Below are 25278 nucleotides of genomic sequence, written 5' to 3'. Positions count from 1 at the left end.
ATTGCTGCAATGATTTGTATGTTTGTATGTGAGAAATTCGAGTTAATATATTAATGAGAAAGGCTTTAAATTATTATTATTAAACTAATTAACATTAATTAAATATTAAATAATAAAAGTTTTTACAGAATTTATTTTATTTGTGTAAAAATTACATGTTCAGTCACAACTTTATAAATTGAATGCAAAATATATATATACATAGCAAGTATTTCTATAAGTCACAAACAAAATAATTTTCTTTTTGGTAATGTTTCATTATCATAACTCATGCAATGTGTAAAATATTATTTATTCATTTATGTTAATATATATTAATAAATATATATTTGATACGTCAGTGTGAATTTACATTTACATTATATTTGCTATTTTACACCTATTTTTTTTATTATATATACAATTCTCAAATTACTAATGTTCATGTAGTAAAATCAAGAAGGTATTTTTTTCCAGTAAAACCTTGGATAGTCATAGTATTCATAAGAGCTTCAGTGTAATTTTGGAATGGCACCATTTTATATGCTGGGCCTCCCAACTTTTCACTACGCATCAATTCTATAATTTCATTAAACATGGCTATCTTTTGTGGGGAATCATGATTAACTTTACTCCAGTGTGTCATCCAAAATCCCTTAACTGCAAGGTCTTTGAAAATAAGTGCTGAAGTTGGTATGGTAACAGGTTCCCGGGACATACCACCATATGTGACCATGACGGCACTGTGCTCTAAATGCCTCACCATTTCTAAAGCTATTTTTCCTCCTACACAGTTCAAAGCTAGCACTGGTCTAGGTAATTTTTTTTCTTTAAAAATAGTGGTCACTCTAAGTTCCTGCTCCGTCAGCACAAGACTTGCTCCCATTTTTGTCAAAAATTCTTTCAACTGAGCAATTTCTGGACGATCACGGACTATAGCCACATTTTTTATACCCCAAATTTTACACAGTTGAATGACATTTTGACCACATGCGCTGTTCGCCCCATTTTGAATTATGCAATCGCCAGGTTTTAATTGCTGAAAATCGCGTAACATACGGTATGCCGTGCATGGATTTACAGTTAGGGTTGCGGCTTCTACGACACCTAGATCAGACGGAACCTAAGAAAAAGAATAGCTTGTGTCTAATTAGAAAATGTTGCTAATATGAGGAGATTGCATGCAATTGTTGTATTTCTAATAAAGGAATATTAACCTGCAATAATTGATCCGCACGATAAACAGCATGCGATCTCCATGTGCCTAAACCAGCAGATAATGGAACCACACGGTCTCCTTCTTTTACAGTTTGAACGCCTTTTCCAATTTGCAAAACTCGTGCTACACCTTCGTTGCCAGGAACTGAGGGCAGCAATGGACGCACAGGATATTTACCTGGTAATTTAATTTAATATTTAATTTTTCTGATTAATTATTATTGTATCACGTCATAATATGTAAATAATTGTACAAACGTTTACAATGTGTAATATGTATGCATATTAGCAGCATTTAGCCACCTACAGCATTTCATTTTTACATTCTAAATTCTTTTTTAATTCTTTTTGTTACTTATCTTTTTATGCAATTTCAAATCAACAATACAAATTCTAATTAATTTTAACTTAATATTTTGAATTACTATTTATTTAAACACTATTTACTTCTTTAACCCTCCATCGGTCGGCGTGGTCCGGCCAGACTTTTTTCGACTTAAATTAAAAAAAATAAATACGGCGGTCAACCCGGGCGGCACTTACCTTGGGGCGGCATTTTTAAATTTACTTATACTTGTAAAAAGCAACTTATTTTTCAAATAACTTTATATTTCAAATTTACTTTCTTTCTTGAATTATAAATGATTGTTAACCTCCCGAAGGAGAAGTTTATGTTTTCATAAAAAAAATCAGATTCGCTAATTTTATGTTTTCTCGACGTTTTAAGCCATTCTGAATCGAATGAGAACAAATTTGGAAAAAGTATGTGTGTGAACAGATTTTTTGCAGTAAATCAGCTGGACCGATTTCAAAATTTTAAAAGCCATTCGATGTACATATCTGGATGAGGATTAGCATTTATCAATTTTGATGATCAGCCAAGCCGTATCTTTATAAATAGCAGAAAAGTGAAAATTTTTTCGTCCACGTTTTAGCGCGCAATTCTGAATCGATTTTGAAAATTCAAAAACCGTTCGAAAAATATTGATTGGGAATCGACCTGATAAGTTGTTGGTAAAGATCGGTCCGGCCGTTTTCTTGGAATGAGGTATTAAAAAAATCGACGATTTTTATGATTTTTTTGACGGTAGATACCATAGTCTTATAGATCATACTAAAATATTACGGCCCTACGGTAAGTCGATTAATTTTAAAAATTCGTCAAAGTTTGCGAAAATTATTTTGCATTTATCAAAATTAGACCTTTCATCAACGGCCGAGCCGTTTCTTTGTAATTTGGAAAAAAGTGTTAAACTTTTCGCCCGCATTTAAGCTCATACTACCGAATTGATTTTAAAATATCAAAAACTGTTCGAAAGCTATTAGTTGGGAATGATACTGATTAGTTTTAAGTGAAAATCTACCGAGCCATTTTCTTCTAATTAACTGCTGAAAAAAAAATTAAGACGATTTTTATGGAACTTTTTTTTTGGCGATATATTTTATGGTCTATAAAGTTTGAGAAAATGAATAGTTTTTTTGACGTTGGTTAAAATTAAAATTAGACGATTTACTTGATTTAACGATAGAGTACTTGGTCTTAATCAATATACTGAACCATTAAAGTCCTACGGAAACTGGTTCAATTATAAAAATTATTGATATTTGAGAATTTGCTTTTAGAAAATACTCCGAGTTAACGTATTCGTTCGTTTTCAATAATGTGTAATAAATACTTTTAATCATCAATCATAAATTAATTTATTTTTTAACTTCCCGCAGGGCAAGTTATAGTAATCGCAAAAAATCGAAGGTTTCTAAATATTTTGGCATACCTTAGAAAAAATGGATGTATGTGCGTGTGTGCGGATACAAATTTTCGTCGACGATTTCGTGAACACCGATCAACCGATTTCAAAAACTAGCTGTAAGTGGAATTCTGTCTTAAGGCAATTAAGGCATCGTGCCTTAAGGCAAATTGCTGGAACTTCCCGTACCAAAAATTATTATTTTTTTAAAAACGATTAACATTTTTGAAAAAAATTTACTTTGAAAAAATAAGATATTTGAGAAACTATAAATTGGACAAAAAATTACTTTTTTTTTGAAAAAAAAAAAAATTAAAAACAATTTTTTTTTTTATTTTTTTTTTTTTTGAAAAAAAAAATTTTTTTCTTTATTTTGACATATTGTGGAAGATCTGAACTTTTTTTTCAAAGCAATCGTACTGCTTTAACTACATAGGGACAAAATATAAAGCGCGTAAGCGCCGCGTCGCTGTCTAACGCATAAGCATTGGTACGGAACCCATAGGAATGTTAACAAAATGTATACTGATTGTTAAAATCTCTATAAAATATCTGATAATTTGATGTACATATGTCTAATGATCATTTTTGACCGCCAAATGGCTCATTTTTTTACTTTTTCCTCCATATCTCCGAAACCGCTAGACCTACCTTCATGAAAATTTTATCGATTCTTCATCTTGTCAATACAAGTGAAATGTTTTTTGAATTATTCAAATCGAACGCTCCGTTCTCTTAAAAACTGAGTTACCGTTTTCGGCACTTTTTGCCCCGTATCTCCGGAACGGCTACACCTGCCTTCGCCAAAAACTAATCAGCACGTCTTCTTATCAATACGAATCGAATGTTTTTTGAATTATTCAAATCGGTTGATCCGTGTTCCCGAAATCGTCGACGAAAATTTGTATCCGCACATACATACACACACATACATACATACATACACACACACATTTTTTTTTTTTTTTTTTTTTTTTTTTTTTTTTTTTTTATAGAGAAGGAAAAATCTTTCAAAGACACCGTGTGTTTAAAAGATGATGGACGGTAGTTGGGATTTCCACCCACTAAAAAACCTCCTCTCCTCATTCCCCCGCATATGATCACGAGGAAGACTGGGTCGGAACCGCGTTAGCATTTCTTCAACCCAGTCCGTGTTGCGTCACGTGACGTTAGCTCCTAAGTTTATTGGTCCCTCTCGGCGATTTTTGCTGTCAAGAGGCGCCGTGCATAAGCTGCTACCTCGGCCCAGTTTTCCTTGCTTTGCAGCATAGTATTTACAATGTTCTGGGGATTAAGGGCCCTTCCCAGGGACAATTCGGTGTCAGCCCTGAAGTTCTTCCAGCGCGTGCACTTAAAAAAGGTGTGCTCAGCATCGTCGGCTTTTTCCGGACAGTATTTGCACGTCGGTGATGTGTGCAAACCGAACCTGAAGAGATATGCATTGAACGAGCCATGACCCGTCATCATCTGAGTTAGAAAGAAGTCTGTTTCGCCATGCTTCCTGTCGAGCCAGGCCTCGATATTAGGGATCAGGCGTGCTGTCCATCTACCACGATCAGACGCCTGCCACCTTACTTTCCATTCCTTCAGGGTGTCCTTTCTCACCATTGCCTTCGCTTCGCTGGCATTGAGGCCTCTTTTTTTGAGGTTATACAACCTGGCCCTTTCATTCGCCAAAAGGTCTATAGGCGGAGCTCCAGCTATAACAAGCACTGCGTCTTCGGAAACTGTGCGATAGGCACAAGCCACTCTAAGTGCTCCTCGCCGCTGCACTGCTGCCAGTTTCTTACGATACGTCTTCTGTTGTAATGTATGCGCCCAGATTTCCGCTCCGTAAAGCAGAACTGAGTGAACCACCTCCAGGAGAGCTCTTCTCTTTTTGGCACGTGGGCCGATAGTATTGGCCATGATTCTCGATAGACTAGACACAGTCTTGCTAGCCCTTGTACACGTGCGTTCCAAGTGTTCACGGAATGTCAGCTTTGCATCTAACTGAACGCCCAAATAGCGGACTGACTTTGTAGACGTCAGTGTTAGCCCGTCGATGATTGTACTAAACGGTTCTGGGAACCATTTTTGGCGTGTTAGGACTACCATCTCCGTTTTCTCTTTGGCTAGCTTCAGATGGTGCTGGTCCAACCAGGCCGCGACGGCTTCGATGGTGAAATCGACCAGTACCTCGGCCTCTTCAACGCTGTCTGCCACAATAGTAGCTGCGACATCATCCGCAAACCCTGTGAGATGCACCTGCGGGGGTAAGGGAATTTCGAACAGCTCGTCATAGTCAGCGTTCCACAGATCAGGTCCCATAACCGAACCCTGTGGTGCACCAGCTGTTATCTTGCGGCTCACTGTTCCCTCAGTGGTTTCAACGATGAGTACTCGATCGTCCAGGTAGCTGTCCACCATTGTCAAGATGTCATCTTTCACCCGGAATCTCATACACACACACATACACACACACACACACACATACATCCATTTTTTCTAAGGTATGCCAAAATGTTCAGAAACCTCTGAAACGTAAAGATATATAAAAATTTTCATTTTCGATTTTTTTTGCGATTACTATAACTTGCCCTACGGGAAGTTAATAATTAAAAAAAAACATTCGATTCGTACGCCAAAAACGGTAATACAGTTTTTTAAGAGAACGGAGCGTCCGATTATAAAACTTCAAAAAACATTTGCTTGTATTGACAAGATGAAAAACTGATTAAATTTTTGGCATAGGCAGATCAAGCCGTTTCAAAGATAAGGGGCAAAGAACCAAAAATTATAATTCAGTTTTTGAGAGAGCGGAGCGTCCGATTTGAATAATTTAAAAACATTTTATTTGTATTGATTAAACAAAGAACTGTTAAAATTTTTGGAAAGGCAGGTCTAACGATTATGGACTCTCAATATTTTTTTTTTAAATGTAATTTATCTTTAAAAATGTTCACTAAACATATGCACATCAAATTATCAGATATTTTATAGAGATTTTAATATTGTGTACACATTTTGTGTCATTTTTTTGGGTTCCGTACCAAGATTTTTTAATTTTGAAGTTTATGTATATGGTTGAAACAAATGTCCTCGACATTTTCGACAGTATGGAATAACCGATTTGTATTTTTGAGCAAACATTCGGTACTCGATCGCGAGGCGTTTTTGCAAAAAGCATCCTGCCGTTTCGCAGGTATGGAGGTAAAGGGTAAAAAAATAGTCATGCAGTTTTTGAGAGAACGGATCATCCGATTAGATTAATTCAAAAAACCTTTTGCTTGTGTAGACGGTGTGCAAAAAATTTCTTTTTTTTGAAAATTTTCAAAAAAAAAAATTCAAAATTTTCAATAAAAAATTTAAATTTTCAGAAAACTCAAATTTTTGAAACTTTTCATCATTCTGAAAGAAATATCTAAATTTCGAAAAATTTGAAAATCATCAAAATTAGAAAAAAATACGATTTCTTACGAGAATATTTCGAAATTTTTAAAAAATGGGACATTTTCAAAAATTTCCAGGTTCTCAAAAAATAAAAAAAAATCGTTTTTTTTTAGTATCAAAATTATCAAAAAAATAAAAAAAAATTAAAGAAATTTCTTGTAAGCATACACGCAAGTTGTTTGTAGAATACGCTCGTCGCCGGTACGGGAAGTTCCAGCAATTTGCCTTAAGGCACGATGCCATTCGCCCCGCTGGTTATTGATTAAGTCGATTATTTACATATATCGAGAAGTTCATGTAACTTGCCTCAAGGCAAATTACCAATACTAACTAGTTTACTTTTCTGTAAACATATATAAGTTACAGTATTTATAATAATCTATTTGAAAACATTTAATATTTCTCGAATTTTTCATTACGTTACGGAAAGTTCTAGCAATTTGCATTTAGGCACGATGTCATACACCACTAGTTATGATTATTATTATTGTCAATATTTGATTTATACAAATTATGATTAACTATATGATCTTGAATATAATTCCTCGGTGTATATAAATGCATTTCAGTGTAAATTTTAAATTCTAATATAAGAACAAGATAATATTTAATTATTTATTTATTTTATTGTATTCATTAAAATTCGTTGAATTCGTAAAAGGATCTTTACGATTTTGTTCGGCGATTTTTCCTAACTAAATTTTTTTGATATCAGCTTATAAATGTAATTTCTTTTGAAAATGTTTATATGATTACTGTGAAGTAATATGTCAATATTTTTTTTAAATCATCAATTTTTCTTTTGAAAATCAGGGCCGGCGAAAGGATGTCTGCAAAGCCTTAGGCATTATATAAATATGTTTACGAGTGCTTACAAATATGTCTAAAAAAATTACTCTGTGTATAAATTAATATTGATTAAATAACCGTAGGGTAAGTAATAGTAATCGCAAAAAAAATCGAAAGTGAAAATTGTTATATATTTTTACGTTTCAAAGGTTTTTCAGCATTTTTGCATACCTTAGAAAAAATTGATGTGTGATTTTAGGAACACGCATCAACCGATTTGAATAATTCAACTAAACATTCGATTCGTACTGACAAGACGTGCTAATTAGTTTTTGGCAAAGGCAGCTCCAGCTGTTTCAAAGATACTGGACAAAAAAGCCAAAAATTGTAATTTAGTTTTTGAGAGAACGAAGCGACCGATTTGAATAATTTAAAAAACATTTTATTTGTATTATTGACTAAACGAAGAACTGTTTCTGGGAAGACACGTCTAGCGGTTATAGAGATTCAATAAGAAAAGGTAGGAAAATGAACCTGGCGGTTCAAAATGATAGTTAGACATATGCACGTCAAATTATCTGATATTTTCTAGAGTTTTTAATAATAAGAATCTACGGGTTCCGTATCAATGTCTATGCGGTAGACTGCAACGCGAGGCTTACGCGCTTCGATATTTCGTCTTCAAAACAGCTACGTCATATAATAAAATATATATTAAAAAAACTTTTGTAACAATTTTTTGATAAAAACGTATTATTAACATCAAACAATATTAATGTGTCGGATGTGAAAGTTTATTTTTACACAAATAATTAAATCTAGGCTCAATTTGAGTTAGTGCAGATCGTAATAAATTTTCAACGTTTATTTGGTATTTTGTTTTTATGTAAGTTGGTGTGGAAAAGGCTGATTCACATAAATATGTTGTACAGAATGGCAATAATTTGTTCATTGCCATTTCCGATAGTAGGGGATATTCTGATTTGATTTCTATCTAAAATTCATGCACAGCCACTTGAAAAAATCTTTAGAACTTCAGAAAATCTGATTCGCAAAGTAGTATCACTTGTTAATTCGGCAAATTCTTCTTATGCTTTTAAGTTTAAAAAATTAATTTATTCCATTTTAATTGAAAATGAATTGCAAATTCGGTGAATCGATATCATTAGGAAAATACCTATGCATGTAAACTTCTGTATTTATATTTGTATGTAGGGTGTATACTAATTTTGAAATTTTATTTATAATGATTGAAAAGTATCAGATCTCTGTGACCCCTGTTCAGTAGTCTCGCGACCTCCCTGGGGGTCGCGACCCACAGTTTAAGAAGACCTGGTCTAGGATGCTAGCTATGTCCGCCATTAGATCGTATATAGATCATATACATTTATATCTGCCGTTAAAGACAGCGGTAATATATATATATATATATATATATATATATATATATATATATATATATATATATATATATTGCATCACATATGTGATATGCACTTACTAAAATTATTTTGTCTTTTATTATTTAGTTAATTAATAATTACTAGTCTACAATCAAATTACGTAATACTAGTCTACAATCAAATGTATTTATAAAAATTAATCCAAGAATTATAAAAATTTATTCAAGTTTAGGTGCCGTGCTTGAGCGATTTTAAACAAAATCTATGCCGAAAGCATCGTACGTATGGTGTTTCGTATGCAGCTACTGATTACAGTTTACGTCCGCACATAAAGAAAATACATTTTTAGAACACGAATAAGTTGAAATGAAATGTGTTATTAATTTATTTTTTTCAATTACAGATATTATAAGTATGTTTCAAAAATATCAATAGAAAATTATTTTTAATGAAAGCGAAATTTTTAATGTCGAAATAAATGGTTGAACATTTGATCTAATATAGCTCATTCTAATACTTGTTGATTAAGTCGTTGATTTAAGGCAAAATGATATTAACAATTATTTACACATGAATCTCTTTGAGCGAATAGAAACGGTGTTCAAATGCACTTACTACAAAACATGATACATTTATGGCGAAAAATATTATTCGTGCAGAATATTAAGTGTTGTAAGAGTGTATTATATATATTCCTCAAAATTTTCATTTGTAAATTAGTTTCAGCTACTAGACAATAAATAAAAATAAAAATATAAATCATGAGTTTCTCCAACAAAATAAATATTTTTTCATATACATAATATAGGATATACGTTTGCACAGAATGTGAGTAATCCTGATCCGATGTGAAGTACGACAAATAAATCACTATTGATAAAATGTAAAATGTTTACTTATTACCGCCGCTTCAATTTTTGTTTAACCAAATGAATGTATTTAATAGAAGAAGGAGTACTTAACTATTATACCATTATTTGTTAAAAATTATTACTTTAATTACCTTGGATCGTGTTGATATCAGCTGGATTCACGGGCGCTGCAATCATTTCAACCAGAACTTCGTCATCTTTGGGTTCTTCTAGAGGAATTGTTTTTCGTGTCACAACCTTGACAGGATCGCCATGTTCTAGATATTCTAACCTGTTACTCATTAAACTCATATTATTTTTTATAATATTGGTCGTCAGGTTTTTTGTCAAAAATGACATTTTAGAGAAGAGCGCCGACATAATGAAATTATTTCGGAATTGGTAAGTACTATATTTGTATACGGTTAATTTATCAATGCGAATAACGTTGTCTACGATAATGTATGTTTGTCAATTTTTAATTTTTACATTCAATTGTTCATGGTGTTGCGATAGATGTTAATGGTATTTTACTCCCGATTACAATTTCAATTTATTTATTATTATGTTGATCGTAAACCTATCAGATGATAATAACCTCACCGATTGTGCAGTAGTACCACCAACGCATGCGAAATATTTTTCTGTGACTATTCATAGTCAGCATGGCGAATTTGTTATTAATGTTATTATAAATATACCGTGTTCAGATTATATTTACACAAAAGAAATTTGAAGGTGAGTTTTCATCGATTTGCTTTTAATTGCGTCTTAATTAGTTACGTGTAGTGACGGATGAGTCGATCGTTTTCATAACAGCTGCGTTACGCATATTTCTCCAATTTGTTATTGATTAAAATACATAAATATTTATTCGCGCAAGGTGTTTTCAACCAAATCGTTTGTAAAATCTACTAATGTACTATTTTCTAATTATTTTTCAGCTTTGAACCTAACCTATTTTTACCTTACACTTTGTCTAATCTAACTTAGATCCTCTCCCTTGAATTCATTCCCAATTTCATTAGTCATTTTTTCCTTTATCCTTACACCATGGTGAAAAAGAAAAGACAATCTGACGCTTCCGAAAATTGTGGTGATTCTACAGAATCATGTGATGACAGTCAATGTAAAAATTGTCCTCATATATCTAAAGCTATTGATCTTACAAAAGTTAGAAAATATGTGCAACAAAATGGAATTTCTAGAATTTGTAGTGATTGCCAAAAAATGCCTCCAGATGCAGAATCATCGAAAGAAGAATTTGTGTATGACATTACCTTGTGGCTTTGTCTTAAATGTGGTTCGCAAGGCTGTGGTCGCACTCGTAATGAACATGCACTGAAACATTTCAAAACTCCACGTTCTGATTTGCATTGTATCAATATTAATACAGAAACATTGCAAATTTGGTGCTACAATTGTGACAAAGATTTGAATATGACAAGTGCCAAGAAGCTGACTGAAAGTGTAGAATATATCAAGAAGGTGTCTGCTAACTCTTCAAGTATAGAAACAGTTATCAAGAACACACTAAACAATATGGAGCCTTTACTTAAAGATACACAAGCTCAAGTAATTAGCACTGGAAGTATACCAAAGTCCAATGTTAGTTTGAATAAGACACCAGCAAAGGTGAAAGGGTTAACCAATCTCGGTAATACGTGTTTCTTTAACGCTGTTTTGCAATGCTTGGCACAGACTCCTTTCTTGTTGGATGTTATTGGTGAAATGTCAGAACCTGGTGAAAAGTAAGTTTTATTTAATTTTTATATTCATTTAAACAATTTCATATTATAATTGAACTTTTTTTAAAATTTTTGTAGGTTTATACTGCCTGGTGGCAAAATAATGATTAATGATAAGGAAGAGGTTTTAGAGCCAATATCAGGAGAATTGAAGGCTTGGGGTTCCATAACCCAAGCATTGCATTCTACGTTGTACGAGTTGTCTAACGGGCTAGGTGGTCAGTTATAATGCTAATTATATACTTTATTTATTTAGAATATTAATTGAATACTAATTGAATACTAATTTTGTGCTTATTTAAGGTGGCGTTGTAACTCCCAATCGCCTTTTGGGTCAGTTAACCACCAAATTTCCTCAGTTTGGTGGAGGTGATCAGCATGACTCCCATGAGTTACTTCGACATCTTCTTGAAGCTGTAAGGTAAGTAATGAATTTTGTATTTATTCAATACTGTATTAGTAGAAGTTCTTAATTGTGAAAGTAAAATGTTAAATTATTATTTTAATCATTTTTGGATTTTTCAGTTTTCAATAGTGCTAAATAATCTTAAATATTCTTTTTTAGGTCTGAAGATATTCGGCGATATCAGTCAGTGATCTTGAAGCATTTAAACCTTGGGAAAATAGCTACTTTGGAATCTGTTGATCCAGATTGTAAGATGAAAACCAAGTTTTATGGTAATCAAGTTGCAGAAGGAATTATGCGCGCTGAACAAGTTTTTCGTGGATCATTAGTATCTACTTTAACATGCCAGGTAACTATTAATTATACTGAATATGTCAAGTATTTCTAAATTAAACTAATTGAGTCATTTATTTTTTTAGGATTGCATGCATACATCGATAAGGCATGAATCTTTCTTAGATATTTCTCTACCCATATCATCTGACAAACCTCAACCGCCTAGAAGGAGATTGAGTCCAGATCCTGTTGATATGTATGTTATTGGTGGGAAACAAGATAGACAAAATGACACATGCCCTCCTATTAGCAAGCACCAATTAAAAAAGGAACGCAGAAATGCTCGAAAAGGACGGAAACATCATCCAAAGGGTAAATTTTAATACAGAAATCAATATTCTATCATTTCTTCTGAAGACCATGAATTTGATTTCACTTATAAACTTAAAAATGTAATTTTACTTATAATTATTTACTACATAATCACTCACAGGTGTAGCATCTCCTAGTAATGATTCTATGATTGCTGAAGAAGGAGCTCCTGGTGCAGATTCATCAAGCGAACAATCAGATGCAGATATTGAAGATAATATTGATGAGCCTCATAAAAATAAAATTGCTTCATCTACTGCAAATCAAAATAATAATGATGCTAATGGAAATTGTCGAGTGAATACTTTAGAATCTGGATACAATTCTGAAAAACATGCAAATTCAGATTGTGTTAGAACTAGTCCAATAATGAATGCTGACAATTCATTAACAAACAATATAAATGGGATTATATCTAAGAAAGAGTCAGAACCTGGGGATTCTTCAAAGAAGAATAGTGATTTTGATTCTGGAGTTGCAAGTCCAGATAATAATAAAGACATAGGTAATGCAATTAGTTTTTATTGGTTAAATGGTTAGTTAGTAAATCAATTTTAACATACCACTTACAATACAATTCTCTTTCAATTGAAGTTTAATCTTTTCTATAATTGTCAATATCCACTTTAAAGAAAATGACAATTTAATTCTTTTTTTATACTTATGCATAGAAAATTTATTGTAAGTAGAAACTTTCAATATCTGATGTATTCAATGGAATAATGTTTTTAATATATTTTTCATAGGTAATGGGCAAATGTTAAAGAATGAAGTTGTTGCCCTGGGCTTAAGTATGCGAGCATCAGCAAATTTTGTGGATAGTAGACAGAAACAAAATACTCCACACTGCTCTTCAGAATCTGGTTCAGAAGAAGAGAGTCCTCTTTCTAAAGTAGTTAATAAACTTGAGAATATTGCTCTTGAAGATGATGGTAAAGATGATGATTCAGAAATAGGTGCTTGTGGTTACAGCAAATCACACAAACAAGCAACTAACAAAGTAGTAAAAGATAAAGTTCCATCTAAGGCCGATGGTTGGATTACAACTTTGGGCTCCAGATATATTTGTGATGAATCCGAATGTTCTATTCAATCTTGTTTAAATCAATTTACAGCTTTAGAATTGATGACGGGTAATAACAAAGTCTGTTGTGATGCTTGTACTGAACGTATCAATGGGGCAGGTGGTAAAAGTGTTAATACAAATGCTACAAAGCAATTTTTAATTTCGAGTCCCCCACCTGTTCTGATTTTACACCTGAAGAGGTTTCAAGTAGGACCACGATGTATGTTTAGAAAATTAACTAAGAGTGTTACATTTCCTATTATTTTAGACATTGCTCCATTTTGTGGAGCAAAAGTAAAAGATTTACCAAATGTTTCAAGCTCACAAAATAAATTATTGTATTCCTTATATGGGGTTGTGGAACACAGTGGGGGCATGAGAGGTGGGCACTATGTGGCTTATGTCAAATCTAGAAATCCTTTAACAAAATCAGATTCTCGTTGGGGATTTTTACTTAACAGGCATAAGCCAGAATCAAATGGGCTAAATAAAGTCAATGGTAAATCTAGTGGAAAAATGAAGAAAGATGATGATAGTTCTTTATCAGGATATGAATCGGAAGATGGACCTTCACAATCGGAAAAATGTGAAGAACCTGAGGGCAAATGGTATTACATATCTGATAGTTATGTAAAAGAAGTTACGGAGAAGGTCGTATTAAATACTCAGGCTTATTTATTGTTTTATGAGCGAATTTTATAAGTGCACTATGCGTGCATATTGTCAATGTTTAATATTCATGTGTTCAATATATTTCAAATGGAATATTCATTGACGTAAAAATTACAATTTTGTATATGTATATTTCCTACCAGTTTGACTTAATATTTAATAGATTTAAGTAGTAATAAGAAAAAACGAATGATATAGAATTGTCTACATAAATAACAGAGTCTGCAAAATCGTATTATTTGATCAATTTTATTCTACTCCATAATCTCGTCTCTTACTGATATGTTAACTCTTTTAAATTAAAATTTTGTTACACGATTTTTAAAGTGATGTTTTTCTTTGTTAGAAAACTTATTGTTGTAAGTATTTGAATATTATAAATATTATATTTGTCGTACTTTTTATAACTCATTTAAAAATAGATTGAGTTTAAACATAGCTAATAAATTAAACAACAAAATATTTAATGTGTTTTATCTAATGTGTTGTTGTGATCAAAATTATAGATAATTTATTATATTATCTGTTACTAAAAATGTATTTCTATAAAAACGAAATTACTTGAAGGCATGCTAATGCGTAATTATTAATGGTATAGGTATCTATTTTGTTATTAAATCTGATTTATCTGTTGTTTTCTCCTAAACAAAATGTTATACCTTACATTGGTATTTTGTTTTGCAAAGCTCAAGATTGAAATGAATTGTGTGATCAAAATGTGAAGTGTTTTGTTAATCTTTTTCTGGGTTTGGTTATATTGACTTGTAGTATTTTATTCATTTTTGCAAAGTGAAAATACCGCATGATTTGATGATGGGCATTATTTAAATAGTATTTGTACTAAAGAGTAAAAGCCTTTACTTAAACTTTATTTCTGAACTCTTCTAATTCAAAACAATTGTAAATAGGTCTATATAATGAAACCTGTTTTTGTGCTGCCTTTTTTATGTGATTTCATTTTTGTTCAATTTTATTATTATGCGGTACAGGTAACCCCCGTATAACACGGTAGATACGTTCCAAAAAACTGGTACAAAAAGAGGAATTACATTCCAAGAATTCAGAAAAAACATATTACATATCATGATTTTTTTAAATAAATATTGTTATATTCATTAATTTTTTTAAAAGAAGTAATACATGAATAATATGAATTACTCAAAATTAACTAGTAACCGCTATCATTTTTTTTTTCAAGATATCCTTATCTTCTGAGCAGTTTTCTGTACCTACCTCCAGATCTGTGGGTTATTTTTGCAAAACAAATTATATTTGCGATTTCTTTCTTTGAGCGAAATGATATTTATATAGTAACCACATGCAATAAGTTATCTTCATTAAACTATATGCTCATGACATTTCTGATACTATTAACTGTCCACATTTATTATTTGCAGATGATCTGAAACTATATCTCAAAATAAATTCTATTGATGACTGCTTATTATTACAGTCTCAACTTGACCTTTTCCAATCTTGGTGTATCTATAACAAATTACATCTAAATATATCAAAGTGCAAGATTCTTAGTTTTACACATAAGCGCGTTCCAATACTTTTTGATTATAAAATTTCTAACACCAGCATTGATAGATGTAATAAAATTTCCGATTTAGGTGTTCTATTTGATTCTGGTTTGTTTTTCACAGATCATGTTACAGATATTTGCAATAGAGCACATCAATCTTTAGGTTTGATACTAAGAAATTGTAAACAATTTAAGTCTACCAATGCACTTCTTTGCATGTACTATTCTATTGTACGTTCAAAATTAGAATACGGTTCGATTATTTGGTATCCTCATCATATCAACAACTCTGATGCGATAGAGAAGGTTCAGCGAAAATTTCTGAAATACCTTTATTATAAAACATATAAAATTTACCCTGAACGTGGCTTTGACCACAACACTTTACTAAAAGAATTTGGTATTCCTTCCCTTGCCTCACGTCGATTTATCTGTACAATTATGTTCTTATTTAAGCTTTGCAATAATTCTATAGACTGTCCTCTTATTCTTAATCAACTATCCTTTAATGTTCCAAGGCTATCTTCGCGTTCACAATTATTTTTCAATTATCCCACCCCTAAATCTAATTCTCTCTTAAATTCGCCAATTTTACTAATGTCCTCTAACTTTAACTTAATTAATAATGAAATAGACATTCACAACACATCACCTAATCAAATAATCTCCATCTGCACAAGTTAATCTTTTTATTTTCTTTCAAATATCTTATTATTTTCTGTTTATAAATATTATTGTTACATTCTGCATTATATGAAATCTTATCGTAGCATTTTATGTTACTAACTATATATTGTAATTTTGTGTATATTTTAATTGTTATTCATTATGTCAAATAATTGTATTTTTGAGTCCTCTTGGAGAAATCTGTGGGCTATATATTTAAATAAATAAATAAATAAATAAATGCTCATTTTATTTAAAGGATCTTTGTTTAAGACTAATTGACTAATTGTTCGGATAAGCCTAGAATTTTTTTTCGATAGAGAAAGTACGCCCTCGATAATATCAAATTAGTTATGTTTTGCATTAGTTTCATCACATTTATTAAGCTAATGGCGATTTTACTAATTTTAGATTGAATAAAGTTTGATTTTCATACGTTTTACTATATTTTTTATTTTATTAGGGTTTCGCTCAATTCTTAAACCGTGTTAGAGCGGATTCGTTCTTAAAAGTACTATGTTATAAGTCTCAATTCTTGAACCGTGTTATGCGGGTGTTGCCTGTACATAGATCTCGTCGCGCGACAGAGTTATGCAGAGTTTTAGCCACGATTCACGTGCTTAAAATTGAATATTTTTACAATGTTTTAGGTCCAATTTACTTTATTTACTTGAATGCTATTTCATAAATCATTAACAAAGTTGTTATATAATAACAGAATTTATAAAATTTTCGAATATCTTTTTGTATGATTTTTTTATACAATTCTATACTGCCCAAAAATAGAATTTGCTCTAAAATTGGTAAAATATTTGTTTTTTATTAATTGTTTTTTTAGTATACATGTGTGCAGTCATAGATAAACAAGTATAATAGATCGCTATGTCTGGCGGTTTGACGTTACCTCGATTGAAATACAAATTTTTAAAAATAGATGGCAGCACATGTATAATATTTTAATTACCCCTGGTTTTACTTCTTAATTTGTACGTATCGTATACAGCCCCAAAAACCTGAATAATTTTTAATATTGGAAATAAGAACAAATCATACGAAATACAAAATATATATTTTCAAAGATATTACATATGTTCAAAGAACAATTAAAATTATGTTTATATTAACAATTATAATTACAGTTATGGAATGTTTGAAAATATAATAATTATTATACATAATTATAAAAGTATTATAATTTCACAATTATGCTTAAATAATATTTCAAAAACTAAATATCTAAGTGAAGAAAATCACAGAAGTATTTAACTAAACTAAGCACAAATAACTGACTAATATTAATTACTTAATGACTAATATTAATATATTAAAATCTTAAAAACTAAGAAGAAACTACAAGCACAGAAGCACGCAATGAAATTACAAATTTAGAAGGAATGACAAATAATACAAAAATTTAAAGGGTTAAGAAAAAAACAAATAATTTGTTAAAAAGTACAAATACTTCACAAACAAAAAAGTCCTAAAAACATAAAATATATATATTGATATCAAAATTGAGAGAAATTCAAATTCCTAGGATTAAAACTCATTTACGAGACATTGTTCTTTATTAATTCTGCATGTAATAGTTATTTCGCTATCTAATGAATTAATACTAAAGTTGCATTTAACAAAACCTTCGAATAGTTTCTGTACGAGTGTTTTATAACATTACGTTTAGCCATGTTCCATCATGAAAACATTATCATTGAAATTGCCATAAAAGATCAACAAAGTGTTTACAATGAACAGAATAATGTTTTATGCACATACAATTGTTTATGAATCAAAAGATAAAAGCAATATTTTTGATTCCCAAGGTCGGTAACAAATATATCTTGAATTTAAACATTATATTGGGATGTTACACAAGTTTTATTTGAAGAATATTATAACACTAATCTTCAATCAAAATACATTAAAATATTATGTATGGTATAGACTCTCTTTATAAGTGTTTACATTTGCTAATGTAATAGATAATCTTATTAAATATAACAATGAACTTACGTTGATGAACATTTAAACCAATACTAGTTTACTTTATAAGTGTTTACATTTGCTAATGTAATAGATAATCTTATTAAATATAACAATGAACTTACATTGATGAACATTTAAACCAATACTAGTTTACTTTATAAGTGTTTACATTTGGTAATGCAATAGATAATCTTATTAAATATAACAATGAACTTACGTTGATGAACATTTAAACCATACTAGCTGAATAACTGTTTTGCAACTTCAACAATATGAGATTTAATCCAATCATATAACAATTCCGAAGATAATGGTATTTCATCAAACATCAAAACACAGTATCTGCTACTAATACTTTTTAAAAGAAATAGCTGAACCTAATGTTTTAAATAGACACTCTTAAATACCGCTATACACTTGTATCTCTGAATGCAACTTTCTCAATGTTTGAGGACATGGCAAAATAAATATTTGTCTCCAAAAATAGTAGACCTTTGGAAACTTTTTGTACGACTTATTCCTTAAATTATTGCATTGTTTATGAATCCTTCTTGTCATTACATATTGCATTCCTTAGTTGTCAAAAGTACTCCTGCGCTTTGTTCGTGCATTTTGCAGCAATTTGCAGGTACCCCCAAGACACCTATTCAATATAATAATATGTCGACATATCTTGATTATATATAATTATTGCTGCAATTATTATTAAAAAATACCTTTGCGGAAACTTGTATTGGAATAGCTAAATATTTTAACCCGCACTTGACACTTTTTTGGGTACTATAAAAACACTTTGCCATATTGAATTTCACAAATGTTCACTTAAACAAAATTAATTAATTAGAAACAACACGAGTTCAAAAAGTTAGGTTATTCGTTCAGCCATACAGCGATCAAATACTTGACAGCCACTTGCATGAACCGTGAACAATTTGTAGTTGAAATTGGGTGCACATGAGCCATCTGTTTTTAAAAATTGAAACTACTCAGGACCAAAACAGTGCAACGCGCATTTGTTCGAAGATAACTCCCCATGTGTGCAGTACCGCCGCAGTGATATCCCGCACATAGATAAGTAAACATAACTAGATCGCTATCTGAGGCCATTTGACATTACCGCCATTTTAATATTTTTAGCGATCTAAAGGAGGCAGCACTTGTTCAGTATATAAATCAACCGCTGGTATTATTCCTAGATATGGTTCGCATACGTAATTCAAAATAAGAAAACCTAAATAATTTCTTATATTGGAAATGAGAAAAAAAATATACGAAGTACAAAATATATTTTCAAATATATCACAAACATTTTTACATAACAATTAAATTTTTTATAAATGTAATAATCAATATATACACAATAATAAGTATTATAATTTTACATTTATAAATAACTAGAAAAAGTATTCACAATGGTATGATAAATTTACAAGGAACAATCAATATGATTTACTTAATGATCAATAATATATAACAGAGATTGTGTAGTTCGGAATAACAAATTCAGAAGGAATCACAAATAATGCAAAAATTTAAAAAGTTAAAAAGAACAAATAACTTGTTAAAAAGTACAAATACTTCATAAACAAAAAATCATAAGAACATAATATAATAATATTATAAATAATATTTATATATATATATATAAATATATTGATATCAAAATTGAGAGTAAACTGAATTCCTAGGATTAAAATTCATTTACGAAACATTCTTCTTTATTAACTCTGCATTTAATAGTTATTTTGCTATCTAATCAATCATTAATAAAGCTGCATTTGACGAAATCTTTGAATAGATTCTATATGAATGTTTTTTTAAACATTACATTCAATCGTGTCATGATCATGATGAAAACGTTATCATCAAAATTGCCATAAAAGATCAAAAAGTATCAACATTGTGTTTACTATGAACAGAAAAAAGTTTTATGCACGTGCAATTGTTCATCTACATCAACAATAAGAGATTTTAAATCAGAACTATTAACCCCACCTTCAGAAAAGTAAAAAGCAACTGGTTGCTTCCAACGATTCTTCACTCCTTTAATCATGAAAACAAGTGCATGATCCGGAAATAAACATTTTCTGCCATTTGCTAACTCTACAAAACCAACAATGTGATCCTTTTTACGATCATATGACAATTCTGAAGATAGTGATATTTCATCAAACATCAAAACACAGTATTTGCTACTCTCATACTTTTTATGAGAAATAGCTGAACTTAATTAAAAAGACACTCATTTATACCGCTATACAAAGGTATCTCTGAAAGCAACTTTCTCTACCTGAGTATTTATCTACCTGAGATGGGATTAATATTCTTTGACAATCGGTATGTCTATGCTTTCACATTACATTTGTGAATCGACACACCAAGTTCTAAAATAATATAAGTTTTTTAAAATCTAACTATCAAATACATATATAAATTTTATTATTATTCTTACGGAATCTATGTTTATCCAGGAGACAATTCTCTTCTAGGTAAGGATTCCCAACAAATCGGTAGGGCATTAATTTTCAAATTTGTCTTCGAACTTTTTGGCAAATTTTCAACTTTACAAACATTTGTAAAGTGCGCATCACAGACATAACAACGTTTGCCACAATATAATGGAGTTAAATCGTCCATTAAAGGATTATTCGTCCTCTGCACCCAAATTGAAAACATCTAAAACATTTTCATTATATTTTTATTATACAAATTTATTATATAAACACAATACATCATTATATACATACCTGATCATTAGATGCCGGAAAGACATGCAACTTTATATTATTTCTGGAGTTACCACAATTTGGTTCACTGCACTTTGCCATATTAATTTGATAATAATTCCTTGAACACAATTAATTATAAACAAAATACTTCACAACGTAAATAAATGCTTCACTACGGCTTCACCGGCTTCACTATATAAGAAGGTAAAATGGCGATTAATTTCCGCTCAGCCATCTATTTTCTTTTCGATTAATGAGATTGAAACAAGTAGCGACATCTTTTTTTCGCTAAAAATATTAATCCTCGCCAAAACAGTGTAACGACTAACGAGCATTTGTTCGGAGATAACTCCCCATGATCCCGCATTCGTTTCGGGAGAAAGTTCGTTGTGCGAAAAGTTCGCTATGCAAAACGCGTTTTTCCATACCAAATACATAAAAATAAAATTCATTCGTTCTGTAGTCATAGAAAATAAGATATTTTTACATATAATTAAGACATCTAAAAAAATATTACTGATTTACGAAGTAAGTTATCAGAGTCGTACTGCTTTCTTTTGCGCCCTTGTAGTTTCTGCGTTGTTAAAGAAACCGTCGATGATAGTTTGCTTCGAAAATTCTTTGAATTAATTTGAGCAACATATGTTTTTTGAGTACAAATGACAACGATTTTGTACGTTGTGTGAAGCAAAGTTCGTTGCGTGGAACGTTCCAAACCGAAAAGAAAAGTTCGTTATGCGCATTGTTTATTGTGCGAGGCGTACGTTACGCGGGGTATCACTGTACAAAAATAATGTTTCGTTGGGTTCTTCAGAAAGTATTTTCGTTTCGTTACAGACATTTTTTATAATAAACAAATACTTCGCTAAATTAAGTATATATTGGCCATTTCGGTCGAACATCTTTTGTCATATTTCTTGTAGTAGCATAATTCCGTAATCATAATTTTTTTGGTCATTACACTAAACTGATCAAAATGTTTTTTTACTCAATCATTTGAGGTAAAGGTTTTACCGTCTAAACATTTTTTTAGTGACCAACACAAATAAAAGTTCGATGATGTAATATGGTCTGAATAATATGGTGTGTGGGGCATTGTGTCCCATTGAAGCTGTAAATCTTTTGGTGATTGACCAAACTTATGTGTGGTCGCGCGTCGTCTTGATGAAATACTACACCGTAACTGTTGATTAATTCTGACCTTTTCTGTTGAAGTACTTCATTTAGTTTATTCAGCTAATCATAATAGGCATCCGAATTAACCGTTCTGGATAAGCTGGAAAACAATTCCTTACAAATCTCACCAGACATACAGCATCAACTTTTTCTGGTGGATGAGATGACATGTGTTGTTATTCGCCGGTTTCGTGACTATTAACATCAAAATTTCTTGATTGAAATTTGACAAACCAGTTTTGGCACTATCATACTAACAATAAGTACAAATCGGTTTTAAAAATCATCTTTCAACCTTTAGTGTGTGAAAACAGTTCATAATTAAAGGGGCGCCATTCAAAAACTACTGTGCATAATTGATTATAATTTTGAACAAAACAAACATTAAAATATAAGTTTCAAAATCACATAATAAATTATTGGGCTTAAGTGTGATGTTAGGTACAAAAAAATATAATTAAATCCTCTGTTGTAAAAAAAATATATATTTTACAAACAACCCTATATTTTACTTTTGGTAAGAATAACTAATCTCACTTGTGACTAATTTGTTTACTTCTTATTTAATTGAAATTAGAACGATTATATTTTAGCATATTTATTCTGATTTACATTATATGTACTTATGATATTCATAAATCTAAACCACAGTAAATTTTTCTTGCACTTTGTGCAAAACTATATTCCAGTGTTGTCTGCCTTTGACACAGCTCAACATTTTGTTGCATTTTGCAATCTTTCACTAATATCTGCCCAGTTGGCAACATCGAAAATTGCTTTTACATAGTCAGCCCTGACATTTTTATATTGAAGGTAGTATGCATGTTCCCAGACGTCAATTCCAAATAGTGGAACCAGACCTGATGATAAAAAAACACAATTAAATTACAGAATGTACATTGGATAAAACATATATACATGTCCAGGAATACCCCGCTTAATACTGTTCCTTTTAGCGCTCTTTTATTTCAACCCTGGTTTTGAAGGGGTAAATGTGGAAGATTTAGAAAATTAAAGACGCAGCTTAGTCTTTCTAATGATGAGCTCATGGTATAAACTGAACGAGAAAAAAACAAAAATGTTGACAGCAGTGATTCAGAGGAAGAGCAAAAAGAACTTTCGATGGCGTATGTAAAAAGGAGTTTGTTTACCAGAACTAAAATAATGGATAATTCATTGATGGTGTTAGAGATGCTCTATCCGTTTATGAAGAACTTTTAGCAGAACAATGCAAAAAAAAGGCAAGCAGCATTAGATGCTTTTGTCACAAAAAAGCAGAACACTGAAAACGCAGAAGGCTAACTAAATATGACTGACATAGAATTTTATGTGGTATTAATTTCGGCTTTAAGAAATGAATGTTTGAGAAAAAACTTTTTAAATTTAATACCTAACCTAACCAATTTCCTAGCCTTCTTTCCCTAACCCCTATATTTCCATGTTAAGATAGCCTCATTTGCGCTGTTTCGCATTGCCATCTACCTTGATGGAGCATATCCCCCGCATTGAGAGGGGTATTACTGTACATGCAGAAACACATTCAAAATGTATGTTTTCTTTAAGTGAGTTATCTTAAAAAAATCAAATATTTTTTTAAATTATATTTATTGCATAAATGTACCAGTGGTTGCTTCCAATGGATCTTGATTTGCGCATGTAGCTATTTGTAACTTTTTAGCAGTTTTATTATAAGCCAGCCATCCCCATCCTGAGCCTTGAACACCTACAGCTGCTGTAGACAAAGCAGTTTTCATCTTATCCATAGATCCAAAATCACTGAAATTTATAAAAAAAAAATATATTTATGCACAATTAAGAGAAAGTAAATTCAATCCCTGTTTGCAATTAATACCATTCAATCATTTTCTGTAGCTGGTCACTTGGTTTACCCCCCTTCGGGGAAAGGTTTTTCCAAAAGATAGAATGATTGATGTGTCCTCCTCCATTGAATTTCAATGCAGGTTGTAAATTGATTATTGTTTGCACGCAATTTGCTTTGATTGCGGCGTTTAATTTTTCTTCTGCCGCATTATAATTTGTGACATATGTTTGGTGATGTTTGCTGTGATGTAGAGCCATAATGTCCCTTGAAATAATTGGTTCCAATGCATTATATTCATAACCAAGTTCCGGCAGCTGGTGAGCACTGCGATTGCTTACAGATGTTGATAATGGTGTCGCCAGTAACCTAATTACAACAAGAAATATATTCTGATTATTTTCAAAATAATTATTACAAACTAAGCTTAAATATAAATGATAAATTTATCATGTATTGCTTCAAATTTTACTGAGTAATATTCTTTAACATAGTTGGTTCAATTTAAAATTGTAAAAGATGAAGATCAATCTACAATCAAATACCTACTAATGTTAATATAAAAATAGTTAATTAAAGAAAATAAATGTTCTTAGAAGCAAGTAAAAGTGAGAAAAAAATTATTGGTTAGGGTATCTATTTTGCTCCGGAATTTTCAATTAACAACGTCAATAAATTGAAATATATGTAAGTTTATCACCTGGTTGCATGTTTCAGTGATCTTCCACCAACAATCATTTTTACTGCAAATTTTTATAAAAAATGGCAAATCTGCAAACAAAAGAAAAACTATATAACACGTATTCCATCAAAAATTTTAAATAAGCACATCTACAAAATTATTATAACAAACGTAATAATTTGATTTTCTGTATTTATAATTTACAGATATTCGATTTGATTTATCACTTACCTAATATATTTAAAGTATATCGAAGGTCATTTAAAATAATATAAGAAGGATTGCCGGTTGAGGCACGAACTTGATTTGTTTCTTCGATTAGGTTTTTATTTTGGAACATTCCTGTATTTCTTATTATATTAGTTCTGATATTATTATCTAGAGTGCGCTACTAGCTGGTTTTAAAATACAGTAGAACCTCGATTAACCCAATTAACCAGACTAATTGTTGTCGATGGGCATTCGGATAATCCAAAATCCGGATAATCCAATTTATGAAGAAAAATGTTGTGTATTTATTAAAAATAACAATTATATACATATCATACATAGATATCAACGAAAATTAATGTTTATTAAGAAATTAACACTTTCCTATGTTTGTACTAAAGATGGGCTTATTATATCCGAAGCCAGATCGACTCGGATTTGACTCCGCTTCATGGTGGAGTTATGTCCGCTAAACAACTCCACGACTCCGACAATTTTGAAAATGAAATACTCGAAACAAATGTG

General features: G+C 31.0%; 3 protein-coding genes across 4 annotated transcripts; 1 reads left to right on the top strand and 2 right to left on the bottom strand.

Moving 5' to 3' along the window:
• Nucleotides 1-406: 406 nt before the first annotated feature.
• Nucleotides 407-9832, bottom strand: LOC113376785 (enoyl-[acyl-carrier-protein] reductase, mitochondrial). The gene is made up of 3 exons (XM_026616841.1): nucleotides 9573-9832; nucleotides 1197-1375; nucleotides 407-1102 (listed from the first exon to the last, which is right to left on the bottom strand). Exons 1-3 carry the CDS (start codon nucleotides 9799-9801, stop codon nucleotides 422-424), a joined length of 1089 nt encoding a protein of 362 aa, XP_026472626.1. The 5' UTR covers nucleotides 9802-9832; the 3' UTR covers nucleotides 407-421.
• On the top strand, nucleotides 9706-14120 carry LOC113376784 (ubiquitin carboxyl-terminal hydrolase 45). Of its 2 annotated transcripts, none has more exons than XM_026616840.1 (8): nucleotides 9706-9822; nucleotides 10365-11171; nucleotides 11247-11386; nucleotides 11472-11589; nucleotides 11734-11923; nucleotides 11994-12222; nucleotides 12344-12727; nucleotides 12969-14120. In XM_026616840.1, the coding sequence occupies exons 2-8, from the start codon at nucleotides 10474-10476 to the stop codon at nucleotides 13988-13990; spliced, it is 2781 nt and encodes a 926-aa protein (XP_026472625.1). In that variant the 5' UTR covers nucleotides 9706-9822; nucleotides 10365-10473; the 3' UTR covers nucleotides 13991-14120. The 2 variants fall into 2 exon arrangements, with proteins under 2 accessions (XP_026472625.1, XP_026472623.1); XM_026616838.1 differs by lacking the exon at nucleotides 9706-9822 and adding an exon at nucleotides 10017-10158.
• Nucleotides 14121-22659: 8539 nt separating this feature from the next.
• On the bottom strand, nucleotides 22660-24854 carry LOC113376718 (superoxide dismutase [Mn], mitochondrial). Its single transcript, XM_026616742.1, has 5 exons — nucleotides 24775-24854; nucleotides 24562-24632; nucleotides 23895-24230; nucleotides 23664-23818; nucleotides 22660-22902 (listed from the first exon to the last, which is right to left on the bottom strand). Exons 2-5 carry the CDS (start codon nucleotides 24597-24599, stop codon nucleotides 22754-22756), a joined length of 678 nt encoding a protein of 225 aa, XP_026472527.1. The 5' UTR covers nucleotides 24600-24632; nucleotides 24775-24854; the 3' UTR covers nucleotides 22660-22753.
• Nucleotides 24855-25278: the final 424 nt, after the last annotated feature.

The sequence above is a fragment of the Ctenocephalides felis genome, unplaced genomic scaffold (assembly GCF_003426905.1).
Source record: "Ctenocephalides felis isolate EL2017-DRISC unplaced genomic scaffold, ASM342690v1 CF-g0.4_SCAFFOLD_01886, whole genome shotgun sequence".
Taxonomy (NCBI): Eukaryota; Metazoa; Arthropoda; class Insecta; order Siphonaptera; family Pulicidae; genus Ctenocephalides; species Ctenocephalides felis.
This window is presented reverse-complemented; position numbering and strand designations above follow the sequence as displayed.